The sequence below is a fragment of the Prionailurus bengalensis genome, chromosome E4 (assembly GCF_016509475.1).
Source record: "Prionailurus bengalensis isolate Pbe53 chromosome E4, Fcat_Pben_1.1_paternal_pri, whole genome shotgun sequence".
NCBI classification, from domain to species: domain Eukaryota; kingdom Metazoa; phylum Chordata; class Mammalia; order Carnivora; family Felidae; genus Prionailurus; species Prionailurus bengalensis.
This window is the reverse complement of record NC_057360.1, coordinates 53,333,535-53,351,289: the sequence shown is the minus strand read 5'-3', so window position 1 is coordinate 53,351,289 and position 17,755 is coordinate 53,333,535. Positions and strand designations below refer to the sequence as shown.

Below are 17,755 nucleotides of genomic sequence, written 5' to 3'. Positions count from 1 at the left end.
AGCTGTTTCTCAATTTAACACTTTTTTTTCTTCAAAATAAAGCAGAAAAGCAGAAATAAAGCAGAAATTCACTGAGTGAATTAACTTCTTTGAAAATCCTGTAGAATGTAGAATATCATGAGATAGCCTCCAGGAGCTTATTTAAAAATTTTACACGATCTACACAAAACTTGTGGGTCTTTTGCTTGTGATGCATGATGTTGGCCAATAGCAAAGGATCTCTCCTTCCCCTGCAACCTCAGTGGGAAGACTGAAAGAGAGAGAAATACTTATTAGAAAACCTGAAGTTATTGTTCTCAAGTGTGAAAAATGATTGCTCATTTTAAAAATTATTTCTATGCGTATTTAAGTGTTTCTTACAGGACAAATTCATAGCTTTTGTAGTCTGTAAAAGATAAGTCTGGCTCAAGAGGCTGCTTTATACTGAAGATGCATCACTTCACTAATAAAGTAAACATTTTATAGCCCAAAGCTATAGTCTAAAGGCATCATTGACAAGCATGTCAAAAGTGACCTAATTATTTTGGGAAACAGAGGAAATAAATTTTGATCATTGCTTTAAGACTAGCTTGAACATGGATTACATGACCCTCAAATCAGTAGTTCAGCATGCTTTAAGAAGAATCGTCAATGATTCCTGGGCCCTAACTTCTGAGAGTCTCAGGTGGTAGGTCCAGAGTAGAATTCAGGGATGTGGATGTTGATGAAGTACCCCCAGGTGATTTTAATGGAGGTGAACCCTAGAACACTAGTGTAGATGACCTCATCTGAAAAGTGCTGAGTGCAACCCTGGGTTAAAGCCCAGTGGTGCAGACCATAGCCAAAGAGGTGAATGAGGGGAGCTCCTTTTCACACTCACGGTGCCTGGGGGCAGGGTGATGGGAGAGTTGTGGTTCCAGAACACTGGAGCTTAACTGGGCCTGCACCGTTCACTTATACTTACAAATGGGGTCAGCGCTAAGGCTGACCAGACAGAAATGGTCACCTCTGATAGGAAATGCTTATCGTTTTAACATTTTCCAGCTTGACTCTTGAGGCTAGACCAACGGGGCTGCATTTTCCAGCCCACTGAAAACCAAGTTTATGCAGTGAGAAGCAGTAAAGCAAGACCCTCTCAAGAAGGGAGATCTGAGGACTTGCATTTTAAGAATTTTCCCCCAAGATCTAGGAACTCAAACTGGTCAATTTCAAAGGAAGAAAGTGAAGACAGAATGAAGTGGAGAAAACCCAAATCTGTGGATCCCGTTTTGATTTTGAATCTGGAGAGTCTGGAGCTTTACTGAGGGTTGAAATCCTGTCGGTTGCTCTAGGCCTATGAAATTGAGCTGCGTGTCCTTTGGGGGTAAGGGAGCATTGGACTCATTCGGCTGTGTGGTTCCTGTAGATGTACAAGTTCTTTTTGTGAGCTGAACGAAATGGTTATGTAATTGCATACTTCTCATAATTATTGAGTAATTATATACTTCTTATAATTACTGAGTAATCATTGTTCTATAACTAGAACTTAATGTTACAACTAATTGTATAATTACCATGTATTAATGTTATCTGGAAAACTTAGAATAAAGTGGTATTTAATACATTTCCCCTTGCCACACCATTTTCAAAGCTAGCAAAAAGTGTTTGTTTTATGGCTAGAAATTTCCTTCGAAAACAAACAAAATACAAGGGGAAAAAACACACTAGTATTATAATCATAGATGTTAACTCATTGATCTTACATTTGCACCTGGCTTGAAAATTGTATTCTCTTGGCTTCATTTTAGAATTTTCACTGTGATTTTACAATCTTCATTTGTGTGTGTGTGTGTGTGTGTGTGTGTGTGTGTGTGTGTGTGTGTGAGGTGTGCTCAGGTAACACAATTTCAGGGGCAATTGACCCTCGCCCCGGGTCTCATAGGCTAAGCTGACCTTTCTGAAATTTTACAGCTGGGCATGTGACAACAGCAATTGTGTCAACTAGAACCAGAAATGCTTCCATGGAGTTCGACATTATGGGAAATTGAGATCTTCAAATGTGGATAATGTAACTTTTCTTAGTGCTTACAAGGATTCATATTTAAACTTACCCAGGTTTCTTGAGTGCAGGAACTATGTCTTCTACATCCTGGGCACCTCGTTATCGGAACGTAGCAATACCTGCTCTCTGTATGCGGTTGGAGTCAACAATCTTGTGTCTAATCAGGTTGACTAGTTATAAAGAACCTATGATAGCTAATGTAGTGTCACTTAGAAATGTCTTTTTAAGGCGAATTTTCAGGTTTCAGGACTTCTTGTTGAAGTGTGTTACATACAGACAGCTGCGGTGTTTACTTGCATTTTAGGAACTTATAATAATTCTTAAGCGGTAAATATATCTTCGCCTTATTTTATTAAAAGTGAATAGAAATTATTTTCCCCATGTTTTAGCCCATAAGCACCACTTATTCTCTTGGGAATAAACCAGTCCTTTGAATGTTCCAATTTCAAATTCAGAGTAATAAATTCTTACGTGACACTAGGGATTTCTTCTGGTCATAGAAAACACCTTAGACGTGTGTACTTTACAGCAATCATTTTTTTTCAGCTACACCCTTCCTCCCAAAGTTCTTAGAAGGTACCTTTTTAAATTTTTTGTATATTTTTAAAGTTTTTGTCTGCCTTACCCACATTTCATGAAAATTATCATAACTAGACATGAGATACATACATCTTTTACGTGATTTGATATTTATTAATGATAGAGTTTGGCGTATAACCTGATGGGACAATGACCTAGTGGTAGCAGGTGTCATTAATTTTGTTTTGTTTGTTGAAAAGGATAGAATTTTTATTAATAATACATTGTTGGGTGGGAGAGAGGGAGAATGTAATAGGTAGGTAATTGCTACCGAGAAAGTAAAATGCAGAATGCAGAAGTCTTAATCACTTTCTGGTTGTAAATGTTTGTTTGGAATGTATCAGTTGTACTATAGGAAACAGTCATACTTCCTAGCTTCTATAGATAAACATCAGTTACCTGCTGGGTTATGTAAAGAAATAATCTCACTTAATCTGCACAATAACATTGCAATCAAAGTATTATCATTCCCAGCTCACAGATGAAAAACCTGAGATTTAGAAATATTAAGTAACTTAGTAAAGAGCACACTACTTGGGATTCTCTCTCTCTGCCCCTCCCTCACTCTGTCTCTCTCTCAAAATAAATAAATAAAAACTTTCAAAAATATATTTTAAAAAATTACAAAAATATGATATTTTTGTAAATATTGCAACTATTAGATTTTGTTTATTGTGCAATGCAAAATCATTTTTAGTATGTGGTCATCTTTTAATTTTTAAACATTTAGCCAATAAAGATTGTATCATTATCTGGAAATCTCGCAAATATGCTTTCCCCTTAAAGTTCAACAACGTGTGTTTTTTATTCATATGCCTATATTTGTAGAATTTGTGTGGGGTGATGAAAGGTACTACAATAAAAAGTGTTTTGGCGGGGCGCCTGGGTGGCACAGTCGGTTAAGCGTCCGACTTCAGCCAGGTCACGATCTCGCGGTCCGTGAGTTCGAGCCCCGCGTCAGGCTCTGGGCTGATGGCTCAGAGCCTGGAGCCTGTTTCCGATTCTGTGTCTCCCTCTCTCTCTGCCCCTCCCCCGTTCATGCTCTGTCTCTCTCTGTCCCAAAAATAAATAAACGTTGAAAAAAAAAGTGTTTTGGCAAAGAAAAAAGGCTATTTGAGGTAAATATTGCTATTCTTAATGGGTCTCCTCTTCTGTGTTTTAAGAATAATTGTAACTAGGGCGACTGAGTGGCTCAGTTGGTTAAGCATCTGACTTGGGCTCAGGTCATGCTCTCACAGTTTGTGAGCTTGAGCAGGGCTTTGGGGGAGCTCCTGCCCTGCTTTGGGTGAAATATGAACCTCACTTCGGATGAGCTCCCTTCCCTCTCTCTCTCTTTCTCTCTGCCCCTTGCTCTCTTGCACCCCCCAAAACAAAATAATAGTTATAATTAAATTTTACTAAATTTCACCAATATTCTGAAAAATTTGCCTCATGTAAGCTTTTCAGGAAAGCATCTAATATAGACGATGAAATAAATGTTAACGACGGGATTTTGAGTAGCCCTCATCTCATTTTAAGCCTAATTTCTAATTCTTCTGAACCTTGAATGTAATTCATTTGTGTAGAAGAGGAAGATAAAACCCTCGGTATTTTCTGGTATCTCAGACATGATACTATTTGAAAATGGGTTTGTTCAAGTTTGGAAGGATGGTGGTGGTGCAGCTCGGAGAGTTCACTGAAGGTGATTCTCGTACAAAACCAGGCAGCCTCTTTAGTTTAACATAGAGCTAAAACCAGAGCTTCTGCCCAAAGTGAGCACATACTGCTGTTCACAATATTCTGGCCAATTCTGATTTGAAGAGGTGTTAGAGGAAAAGCGGTGGCCTACGTTTCACGAAAATGAGCAACAAATACCCAACTGGTGATAAATGAAATATCGACATGTATAATTTGAATGTACCGTTTGGATTTGGAACCAATCTAGATGGGGGAAAGAGTGTGATTTCCTCCAGGCTGCACATCACATAAAATCCAAGGGTAAAAAAACCCTCGAACAATTGTAAATAATCCATCAAGGGATCAATTTGTATGTCCGTGCAGTATTTTTCCTTACGGGCATGATACTTGTAAGAGCTTCACATTATCTTAGAATAACAACTCAGTTGCTCTGGCCACTGAGACAAATGAATGAACTCTTAAATATATATGTTAATTTTAATAATTTTCTTTTTTATCAGAAGATCATAACTACACCCTTCTGAATGGCACACGAGTCATGCACAGTGGTGAGGAGACCGACATTTGGGTGCTCATCGAGGGCTTGGTTCCTTTCACTAACTATACTGTACAAGTGCATGTTTCCAATAGCCAAGGCGGCTTGAGAAGTGACCCCGTAACAATTGCAATGCCACCAGGGGGTAAGTCTATAAACAAGGTTTGTTACACAAATTTATATAAATGCTCTACGAAGTCTTCAAGTCTACTCAGCGCTTGTTTATTGTGTGAATAATTTTTTGTTTTCGAACTTGGAGGCTCAGTTGTATTTCTGGTGTTTGGATTGTCATTGTTTTGTTTTACTGAGACCCTTTTGTTGATTTTTATTAATGTTTTTGTCGAGACTGCTTTCATCTTGCACTGTGTGTATATGTAGGTATATGTCACACACATATATCTCTTGCTGTACATGTTAAAAAGATTGGGAAATGTTTTTTTTTTTGTTTGTTTGGAGATTTCATTTAGACTCAAAATGTATATTTTCCTTTTTTTTTTAATTTTGTTAATGTTTATTTTTGGCAGAGAGAGGCAGAGTGCGAGCAGGGGAGGGGCAGAGAGAGGGTGACACAGAATCAAAGCAGGCTCCAGACTCTCAGCTATCAGCACAGAGCCTGATGCGGGGCTCGAACTCATGAGCCATGAGATCAGGACCTGAGCTGAAGTCGGACACTTAACTGACAGAGCCACCCAGGTGCCCCTCAAAATTTATATTTTCAATTTGAGCTTTGGTTCTCATTCCTGGTTTTTCAAAGAACCTTATATATCTAAACCTTTCCAGATGCCGAAAAAGGCCAGTGTGCAGGTTATACAATAGGAACACTACTCATACCGCTGGAAAAATACATTTAACTTCCATGTCCTAATGATTAGAGTTCAATAGTGTCACTTTTATATGTGATACAATCCAGACATATTTCATTTTAACTATTTGTATGAAAAGATGACTTATTTAGAATTATTATTTTGGCCTGTAGTCAATTCCACCTTGTTGTAACTATTTGTGGGGCTAATTGCTGAAAAGAACACTCCCTCTCAGATTGATATGTACAGCCCTTTAACAAAAAACATTTCTCAGAATAATGAGAGTGATTCTCAATTGAGTGTTCAGAAATTTATGATTTCTGAAAATACTGAAGCAAATGGAATCTAACGGCCTCAAGAAGGAGGTGCTCTAGACAAAGGGAGCACGTCACTATGTTGTTAACCAGTGGGACTGGATAAATATCTCTCCCATCAGAAAGGGTATGAAAGCAGCAAAAATCTCATTGCTGGTGGAAAATTAAGGGTTGACCTGCAATGTGTATGGAACCCTTCTCCCAAGGAAGATTCAATACCTCCTGTATCATAAAAAGCACTCATCATTATCCATCTTTCATGACATTATAAGACTCAATGAATAGATGTTTACCAAAACACTTGAAACTCTATATGGCAGAAGCTGCATTGTTTAAGAATGTGTGAAAGAGACAGAGCTGAACAACTCAGAGTCATATTTCATAAACCAATAAAAAGGGGGACTGAATTTAGATAGGGGCTTGTTTAAGAATTGAGGCCAAAAATACAATACAAAACCAAATCAAGAAAAGAAACCTTGAGTATTCATATTTTCATTTGTAAATCTAACTCAACATGCTAGAAGTGATACAACATCTGATGATTTAGGGTACCTGGTGGCTCAGTTGGTGAAGCGTCCAACTTCAGCTCAGGTCATGAGCTCCAGGTTTGTGGGTTCAAGCCCTGCCAAGGGCTCTGTGCTGCCAGCTCAGAGCTTGGAGCCTGCTTCAGATTCTGTGTCTTAGTCTCTCTCTGCCCCTCCCTCACTCACACTCTGTCTCTCTGTCTCTCTCTGTCTCTCTCTGTCTCTCTCAAAAATAAAAAAACATTCAAAAGACAATTTTTTAAAAAAAGAACATTTGATGACTCTATATGTTGGTATATAATACTTTTAAAATTAAAGAGTAATTAGTGCTTTAATGGAGATTTTTTAATTACATAGCAATACCTTCCTAATAGGATATGTGGGAATTTAATGACTTATATATTCTTTTCATGGCATTCTCACTGATTTAGATGGTTTGTAATGTACAGCAAGCTGTGTCTCATTCATAAAATAAGGCTGATTTAATTCACTGTTCATCTGTTTAGGAACGCCTAATAATTTGTGGTAAATCTGTGTGTGTGTGTGTGTGTGTGTGTGCGCGTGCGTATAATATTCAGTTAAACATAGCAAGCACCTAATGCCAGCTCAATACAGTCTGTACCTGTATCTGTTAGTGGTTAGTAGAAGAATTAATATTATGCAAACAGGAAGAAACTAAAAATTTTTCTAGTGGTACAGTAGAACTGAAGTCAACTGCTGAGTTCGCTTCTATCTCTACTCTGTGGAGGCTTATTCATGCCATTGCACACTGTCCTGAAGGCTCATATTCTCTGGGTATGTTGCAATCATTCACTTGCCACAGTCAGAAATCGAGATTTGGGGAGATGTCACTTCACCCAAAGAGGAAGCAAAATGTCTTCAAAGACAGACAGTGATTTGCTCAAGTTTATTACAGCCATTAGGACAGACTTTTTTTTCATCATTAGATTGTTGTTGATTACAATTAGGAAACTTATAGCTTTGAAATTATCTTTTTTATGACCTTGTGGCAGTTTAAAGGTGACACCTCATTGATTAAATAGGTTTTAGTTCATGCTTCCTTTTACTTAATGATCTGAAAACATATTATCCTGATTTACACATAAAATCATGCTGAAAAGCATGTGGCATTCACTAGAATATGTGTGTTTAAGTAGAATTAAATTAGTACTGAGAGTTATTAAAGAAATCTTCCATGCCTTTGTCCAGTGAACTGTGCTTCGTACAGAAATGAATAATAAATGAACCGATGTACAGAAGTGAACCAACTTATGGGCAGAAAAGGTTCTATATGCTATTTACTTTTCCATTATATTTGGATTGTTACCATTATTGCCATTTCCTTGATTTCAATATTAGGTCTCTTTCATGGTGATGTTAAATTCCTACTATTTTTTCAATGCTGGGTTATGCAAGATGTGTAATGATAGTACCCTTAGCTATGATTTCTTCTCAGTGTAGTTTAAAAATATAATAATGGAAGGCTTAAGCAAAACGGAAATGCTCATTTTTTTTAATTTTTAATTTTTTTTCAACGTTTATTTATTTTGGGGACAGAGAGAGACAGAGCATGAACGGGGGAGGGGCAGAGAGAGAGGGAGACACAGAATCAGAAACAGGCTCCAGGCTCTGAGCCATCAGCCCAGAGCCCGACGCGGGGCTCGAACTCACGGACCGCGAGATCGTGACCTGGCTGAAGTCGGACGCTTAACCGACTGCGCCACCCAGGCGCCCCTAGAAATGCTCATTTTTTTTAATCAAATGTTTGCTATCAAATGTCGACCAGGAAAACTTCCTTTACCCTCTAGATCTGGCCAAGTCCTACTCATATTTTTAGGTTTCAATTTAGAAATAAGGCCTTCAGAAAGTTATCTTTTACCAACCGAGACTGAGATAGGGCCCTCAGGTATCCTATAGTACAAGCACATTATTTTGAAATGGCCTATCTGGTTGACTGTCACAATCACTGGTTATAAGGAGCTACACAGCAGGGACTGTTTTGTATTCACTTTTTTTTAATGTTTATTTATTTATTTTGAGAGAAAGAGAGAGGGAGAAAGAGAATCTCAAGCAGGCCCTGCACTGACAGCCCACATGGGGCTAGAGCTTAGGAATCCTGAGATCATGATCTGAACCAAAATCAAGTGTCCATGCTTAACCAACTGAGCTACCCAGGGGCCCCTCATGTTATCTTCAGTGCCTAGACCAAATCTGCATCATAGGTGCATAACAAATAATTGGTGAGTGAATGAATAAATCAGGCAGTCAGGATAGCTTAATTAACCATTTTAAATTGTAAACTTATCATGGCTCAGACCTGTTCATGCCTCATTTTCGATCTGAGCAACCTTATATTGTAACCAGCTGTGGAAAATGTGACCTCCTCTGAAGGTAGTATCCAATGTAGGAATGCTCTGATCATGCAGATGCAACCTGGGGCCCAGACTGCAAGGAGGGCACAGAGATTGGAGGTAAGAAATAGCCTCAAGTTGCAACAACCCATCACTCTTTGACTCCCTCCCTATAGTGGTGACTTAGGTAAGCATAGATTTAACAGTTAGCATAGGAATTTGGAAAGAGGTGAGGGGACAGGGTGCAAAAACTCTTACCCTGCTACGTCATCTGTTATTTGATGGTTATGAAACATCTATTTTGATACTGGCTTTCTCTATTTTTCTGATGAGAAAAAATATGATTAATATGCAGTTTATACTTCAATAAAGCTAGAAAAAATTTTTGAGAACCAATAAACCCTGATTAATTCCATCAGGTCTTCCTTTTTCATTGTGTTGTGTTGTTTAATAACATTTTATCAAAAAATAAAGCTCTTAACTTTGACCAAACAAATGAAAAATATGATTAAACAACCTGATAAACGCAAGTTATTTTGAAGATGGAAATTAAGGCAAGTGAGACCACACAGCCAACAGCTCAGCCCGTAGGTGCACAGAGACAAACCCCGATAGCATACATTTTTTATTTTAAAAATATATTTGAAATATTAATCGGTCAACTGCAAGAGTCTGGGAGTTATTTTTCCTTCATGTTTCCTTCATAACATATCTCTACCCACTTCTGTGTACTCAGGTTTTTGTGTTTCTACAGCTACTATATTTCTTGGTTGTTTGTAATAACAATGCTCCTATTTAGCACGAAGATACTCTTAGAAATGAAGAATATATTTAATCTGAGCTCTTGAATAGCATTATAGTGAAGGTTCAAGAGTTCTAGGGAAAAAATTAAAAAAATAAAAATGGAATCCAAATGTTAATCCATAAATATGAAACTTTCTTATGACCTTTACCCCTTCAAGGTCTGGAGTTACTAATGGGGTTAGGATTTCAACTCTTAATGGTGCTCAGTGCATTAGTGTTTTGTATGCATGGAATTCAGCATTCAGTTTAATAAGTGGTTGACATTGGTGATGTCCCTTAATTTGCTTAAATCTAATTGGCTCTTTTATCAGTCAAACCTGTATGGATTGGCAATTGATCAGAAAGGGTCAGCCATGACTCTGCATGTAGTTAAACAATGGAACCACCAGTTAAAGTCACAGTTGCATGATAATAAGCAAAGGAAGAACAAATGAGCTTAGAGGAGGAAGGCAAAGAAGCTTAGAAGTTTTGCAGGATCTTCAAGTTCAGAACAAAGGCATTATAGAGTATATAAATTTTAAATACACTGCATTTTGCCTCCAGACTTAAACCTTTTTTTTCCAGATGAACTGAAATCTTGTCTGAAACTGTCTTTGTTACATCAAAGAACTACTCAGAAAGCTAAAAGAGACAGAAGAAGCATAAAAGGGCATAGTTTAAAATGATTAGTGACAAATTCCATACTGACGAGCTAGAAACAGATTTTTTATGAAACTTTTATATTTTTCCAAAAGGAATAATTTTATTCTATTTATCTTTTTCTGAACTGCTTTATTGTAACAGTGAAAGGAACTCAGAGCCACCTAAGTTTGTGAACTTAATCCGGTTTTCTACGACAGTAAATAATTTGTCATTTGTGCCTTCAAATTGATGAGAATTATTATAACCTACAAACTTCATAAAAATACCAAGCTTGAGGAACATGTTTCTTTTCCAAAGGTGGGTTATTAGAGAATCAAAAACGGAGAGAGGAAAAACAGTTGTAGGTGGTTTGTTTTAGAATTTGTTGGAATTTGTTTCTCTTCCCTTGACCCGTATCCTACCCCTGATCACCTAAAACAGTAATGAAATAAAAGGAGAGCAACCTGTTTGGAATTAATAGTTAGGCACATTGTAAAAGCATAGAGTTTGGAAACCCACAAACCTAGATTCGAATGCACCTCCTTCACTCTCTGGCTGTGCAACTATGAGTAACCCACAGATATATCTGAGCCTCAGTTTGTTCATCCATAAAACAGTCTCAGTGGTAAGTCCCATATGATAGAGGATTAAACAACACAACTCATATAGCTTAGCACAGTGCCTATCTGGATAAACATTTGGTGCTTGCTACCTTCTTGGTTCTATTTTACTGCTAAGACTCCTTTGAGGTCTCTTGTGATATTGTGATTCATAAGAAACGCAGGTGTGGTCTTTGTCCCCAGTTCTGACCCAGAGCTCCTAGATCCCTTGGAATTTCCTAGGTGATGAGAGCTATAAAGGTGTCTTTTGTTATGTTGCTAAGGTTACTCTTGGACCTCACCTAAGGGTGGGAGTTGGTTGCCAGTGGTGTGAAGCAGAGAAGTTTGGAACTTTCATCCTACTTCCTGTCCTGGGGGGCGGGGGGCGGGTAGGGAGGAGAAGGGAGGAGGCTGGAAGTTGGATCAATCTCCAATGGTCAATTATTTAGTCAGTAGGTAGGTAAGGAAGGCTGCATAAGAACCCAATAAGGATGCAGTTCAGAGAGCTTCCAAGTTGGTGAACATAAGGATATTAGGGGAGTCGGGGGGGTGGTGCCTGGGTGGCTCAGTCAGTTAAGCATCTGACTCTTGGTTTGGGCTCAGGTCATGATCTCACAGTTCATGGCTTCAAGCCGTGTTTGGGATTCTCTCTCTCTCCCTCTCTCTCTGCCCTTCCCCAGCTCACACTCCTGCTCTCTCTCTCTCTCTCTCTCTCAAAATAAATAAATAAACTTAAAAAAAAAAAGTATATGGCTATTTGAGGAGAATGTCCAGTTTGAATAGGGCACGGAAGCTCCATGCCCATAAATCTTGCCCTATGCATCCCTTCCCTCCTGGGTTATATCCCTTGTAATAAACCAGTAGTCTAGTGAGTAAACAGGTTTCCTGAGTTCTGTGAGCTGTTCTAGCAAATTAAACCTAAGGAGGGGTCATGGGAATCTCTGATTTATAGCTGTTTTGTCAGAAGCACGGGTGACAACTTGTATGTGTGTGATTCAGTCTTGTGGGACTGAACTCTTACTCTGTGGAATCTAACACTATCTCCAGGTAGTTAGTGTCAGAACTGAGTTGAGTTATAAGACATCCCGCTGATGTCCAGCACCATTGGAATTGGGTGTACAGAACCCTTTACCTCTGAAAGCTTGTGAACAAGTGAAAACCAGAGTCTTTTACACGCTGGGAAGATCTCCTACATTTTGTCCTCTTATATCTCAATTTCCATGTACATTCACCACAAGCATTGACATAAATATGGACAGGCCACTAGCCCTGCTAAGGATGGGATGGTTGTAGTGTGGGGATGACAAAGTAAGCAAGAAGCATAAAAAGTAATTTTCCTTTGGAAATAGCTTTAATACCTCCCTCCATGACCTCTGGATCATAATGTATAAATGATTTTTACATCAAGCTTTCATTGGTTATCTTGGGATTTCAATGGGCAGAAAAGGAGCACATTTTTTCTTAATAGAACCTCTTCTGTATTCATATCGAGACACTTATTAGATACAATTTTTATGACTATTTTTTATTTCTCTTATATGTATATTTTATTCATAAGTAAATGCTTTCATAACTTTGTTAATGCTAGGCAAAAGAGAGGAGTTTGAAATTTTTACTCAATGTTTTTTCACCAGTTCTTTGTTTTCCCTAAATATATATTTTAAAAAATTGAATCTTGGAATTAAAAGTTTATTTCCTTTTTCATTGAATAGGAAAGATTGGTAGTTGCTCAGATAATACACTTTTGAATAACTAAATGAAAATCTTTGCTTTTTCTAAATTTTAAATATTTTTATTTATTTTTGAGAGAGAGGGAGAGACACAGAGCACGAGTGGGGTAGGTCAGAGAGAAAGGCAGACAGAATCTGAGGCAAGCTCCAGGCTCTGAGCTGTCAGGACAGAGCCCAACATGGAGCTCGAACCCATGGACCACAAAATCATGATCTGAGCCAAAGTCAGACACTCAACTAACTGAGCCTCCGAGGCACCTAAAAATCTTTGCTTTTCGAAATGTAACATAATGCTTGCTCAATAATATTGCTAAAAGAATAATATGTTAGCCACTTATTTTTCACAGATTGAAGTATGGAATTAATTTTTGTTTAGACATAAAAAGACTGGGATGCTTTTACGCTTATCTCTTACTATGTAACAAACCACCCCAAAACTTAGCGATTTAATACAACCACTCTTTATTATTTCTCATGATTGTACAAATTGTTGGTCTTAGAAAATATAATGAAGTCCCCTGAAAAATACAACGAAGCTGCAAACTTTTGCCCTTGAACTGGAGTAGTTGAGTATCCATCTTGGTATATTACCGAATAAATGGAGATTAGAAAAATTAATCCAGCGAATCAGTTAAGAGTAGGTAGGTAAAGAGAGTGCCTGCTGTATACCAGAAGGAAAGGTAAAGCATAAAATGGAGCTGAATGATGATCCACCCTGGGGACAGCCTACCCTGGTGGAGGGACAGGACAATGCTATCAAATTCTCTTAGGTTACATATTACAATAGCTCTGCCTTTGAAAGAAAAGAGAAAGAAATCATTGATCATACTCCTTCCATTGATTAGAACAGGGCCTGAGAGTTTTGGCATGAAGTGCTCAGTGAATTCATTTTTCTCCTTCAGTCTTTAAAGGCAAGTACTGAATTTTCTCATCTTTTTTCTCAACAGAAATCCCTAAGACCTTTAAAAAAAAATGGTGTGGGTCATGCTATGGACCAACCATAAAGAGAATGATATCATTTTATGGCAGAAGCCCTAAGAGAATTAGAAGCATTTAGAAGCTCAAAAAGCAGGGAGAGACCAAAAAACAAATAAACACAAAATAATAAGAATTGCAAATGTAAATTCCGTTTTGTCTTATACTTTCCTCGTTCTCTATAGCAGAGTACTATAAACTATTTTTATGCCTTTTAAAATCTCTATTTAGTAGTACAATGTCCAATATAGTACATTTTTATGACATTAATAGTTGTAAAAATTGTAAAAGTTTGCTTGCAGAGTGCAAATAAAGGTTCCATCAGCATGTACTTTCTATGTTTCATGTGCTGTGAATCCACTGTACGAGGTGTTAAGTTGAAACTTCAGCATGTGAGTGGCCATGAGATATCTTAAAGATGAAATGAATAGAAAGGAATGGCAATTTAAAAAATAAACTGTAGGTTAGAAACGAAATAAATAGGCTAAAATGGTATATTATCTTATTCAGGGGGAAAGGAAAGATTTTGAAGGAAAGATGAAATTAACTGCATTTTTAATTAATTAATGTCTTTATTTATGTTAATGTTTATTTATTTATTTAAAAAATGTAAAGTTTATTTATATTTGGGAGACAGAGAGACAGAGGGCAAGCAGGGGAGGGGCTGAGAAAGACAGAGACAGAATCTGAAGCAGGCTCCAGGCTCTGAGTTGTCAGACAGAGCCCTACATGGGGCTCAAAGCCACAAACCCTGAGATCACGACATGAGCTGAAGTTGGATGCTTACCTGAATTTGCCACCCAGGCACCCCTATTTTAATATTTATTTTTGAGAGAGAGATAAAAAAAGAAAACACAAGCAGGGGAGGGACAGAGAGAGAGAGACAGAGACTCCCACGCAGGCTCTGAGCTATCAGTGCAAAGCCCTAGGTGGGACTCGAATCCACAAACTACAAGATCATGACCTGAGCTGAAGTCAGATGCTCAAAGGACTGAGCCACCCAGGTGCCCCATGACTGCCTTTTAAAATGTAAAAGCCACAATGAAGATACAAGGTTGTGAGGAATTGCATTCTTTAAAACAACAACATTACATCACATAAACAGATGATTTGTCTTTACTTTCAATATATATGTTTTAAATGTTTATTTATTCTTGAGAGAGAGAGCACAAGTGGCAACGGGCAGAGAGAGAAGAGAGAGAAGTCCAAGCAGGCTCCGCACTGTCAGCATAGAGCCCAACGCGGGTCTTGATCTTACAAACCCTGAGATATGACCTGAGCTGAAATCAAGAGTGAGATGCTTAACTGATTGAGCCACGCAGGTGCCCCTCTTTACCTTCAGTATATTGAATGCTTCACAATTTATATTGCATTCAGTCCATATGAATCTGTAGAGTAGTTGTGCATAATGTTTTACTTCTGTGTATGTCTTCGAAATGTGCTATTTTCCCCCTGGAAAAATCAATCCGTTGAAGGTAATAAAGTAGGCAGATGCAATGAATAAATGGCATTTAAATTCTTAATAAAATAAATAGTATACTTTTGAAAACATATGCCAGGCCATTTAGTTTAACCTATGCTTAATCCCAGATATGTTATGATAACGGAACCAAAGTATTTTTTTTTGTTGTTTTTTTTTTACGTTTTTTTTATTTATTTATTTATTTTTGGGACAGAGAGAGACAGAGCATGAATGGGGGAGGGGCAGAGAGAGAGGGAGACACAGAATTGGAAACAGGCTCCAGGCTCTGAGCCATCATCCCAGAGCCCGACTCGGGGCTCGAACTCACGGACCGCGAGATTGTGACCTGGCTGAAGTCGGACGCTTAACTGACTGCGCCACCCAGGCGCCCCCGGAACCAAAGTATTTGTAACTGTCTCAAACATGCTCTCAAATCTTTTCATGAAAAATCTTACCTTTACCTTTTAAGAATTGTTAGTTCACCTTGCTCTTTGTGTGTGTGTGTGTGTGTGTGTGTGTGTGTGTGTCTGTGCGCGCGCGTGTGCATGTGTGTTTGTAAAATTACATTACATAAGCCAAGGAGAAGGATAAATTTCTATTTCATAATTTGTGAAAATTTTCCTCAATCTTCATGTCACCATCCTGACAATGAGCTTCCTCCTTATAAAAACACTGTAGAAAGGGACTAACTTCTGAGCCCTGAAGAAGATGGAATTGGAACTTTGAAGTGTGCTTGCTATGGACTCAACAAGCCTCCAGGAAAGGGCTGCCAGCTTCCCACATTTGCATACTCTCCTGTGGTTTGTGTAGAAATACACACACCCACACACAATTAAGTGCTATCTTTAGAGCATCCTGGGGCAAGAGGGAGAGACAAAAAAAAAGAAAGAAAGAAAGAAAAAGAAATCACATTTTTCCTACTTTACCAGGGGAGAGAGGTGGGAAGTATTATCTCTGTAAGTTCCATTGATATTTAAAATCATATTTTTTTAAAAAGAATAAGTACAATTCCCTTTTCTGTTTTTTATCTTGGAATAAAGGTTATCTGTAACTTTAAGTTTAAAAAAAATCATGTCTGTCTGACTGGCTCTGCAGTTGAAAAGCAACTTGAAGTTTTATTTGAATTCTTATAGTGCCCTAAAGAAATTTTTGCTTTATTTTGTAAAAATAATATCTTATTCTTTTCTTTTTCTTTTGTTATCCTAGACAGAATCTATGCCTGACTTGCATACAATTCTATGAGCATTTACTTGTCTGTATAAACACTTTTAGAAAAGTGACACAAGTTCTTAATATATCATAGGTACTTATAGGCCATATTTCCATCTCTTTTCATTAGGAAGCTCTAGAAAATCTTTATTGTATCTCTTTTTTTTGTTTTTTTTTTTTCCTTTTTTTTTTTTTAATTTTTTTTCAACGTTTATTTATTTTTGGGACAGAGAGAGACAGAGCATGAACGGGGGAGGGGCAGAGAGAGAGGGAGACACAGAATCGGAAACAGGCTCCAGGCTCTGAGCCATCAGCCCAGAGCCCGACGCGGGGCTCGAACTCCTGGACCGCGAGATCGTGACCTGGCTGAAGTCGGACGCTTAACCGACTGCGCCACCCAGGCGCCCCATATTGTATCTCTACGAAGGGAGAAAAGTTCTAGAGTTTTGTTAAAACTTAATGAACAACAGACTGTGACAACAGTAAACACATTCACTGTAGCCACTATGATATTCATGATTATTCATTAATTGGGACAAATGAAACTAGAAATGTGAGGGTATCTAGTGCTTACTTTATGAGAGCAATCCTCTCATACACTTGGACAATCACTTGAGAATTTACACTGCCTTCCATTTTTATTCAGATGTTTCCTGTGTATGTACAATGCTCATCTACTAGAGTATAAATCCATGCTAAGGATGGAATGAGTGGGTGAACAGTTGTAGATAGAAGCAGTCATAATGGATCTGCTCTCTTTTGTTTCTTTCCTTTTATTCCCTCCCTCATTCCCTCCCTTCTTCCCTTTTTTCCTTCCTTCCTCCCTCCCTTCCCTCCTTCCTTTCATCCCTCCTTCCTTCCCTTCTTCCCTCCCTCCTTCCTTCCTTTCCTTTTTCTTTCCCTCTTGCCTTCCTGCCTTCCTGCCTCCCTGCCTCCCTCCCTCCCCCCCTCGCCTTCTTTCCAAATTCCCTCTCTCAATTGTCTTGGCTCTAGGCACTTGGTAGGAAATTAGTAATGTTTACTGTCATGCCCCCAAGGAGTCATAGTGGCCTTGTGTTATTTTTGTACCCAACTGTGCCTTCACCCTTCCCACTCTTTCTTTTGATGACACTGCTCTAATTTCCCTCTGGGCACCCTGGGCCCCCATGCCCAGAACATGTGCTGTGTGTGGAGTTGACTCTATTACCAAGTCTAGTCAATGAGATCATATTCCCCTGACCACAGGGATTTTTTTTGGGGGGGGTGGGGGGGGGGAGGATTACAAACTTTCCATTTAGAAGTAATGAGATACAGTAAACCAGTGTAGCCAACAGAGGTTCTGCCGTGCTCTGGGATTGAATCTGGAATTGGGTTGAATCTACTGCAGGTCATTTTGCCCCTCAAAGAGTCTGAGAATATAGCCAGCATGGGAGAAAGCAGAGGGAATCTGAGAGTAAGAGGTAGACTGGATTCTGGAGACATCATTGACCCCCTCTGCCTAAAACCAATGCTTTCCCTAGATTTTTCTATTATAAGAGCCAACCCCTTTCCTTATGTAAGCCTGTATGTATTG

General features: G+C 38.5%; 1 protein-coding gene across 1 annotated transcript in view; it reads left to right on the top strand.

Annotated features, from left to right (window-relative positions):
• Positions 1 to 17,755, top strand: part of USH2A (usherin) — a 736,138-nt gene that overhangs the window by 433,161 nt on the left and 285,222 nt on the right. Inside the window, exon 38 of the mRNA XM_043568966.1 lies at positions 4,777 to 4,956. Coding sequence (XP_043424901.1) covers positions 4,777 to 4,956 — 180 coding nt within the window. The remainder of the gene's footprint in view (positions 1 to 4,776; positions 4,957 to 17,755) is intronic.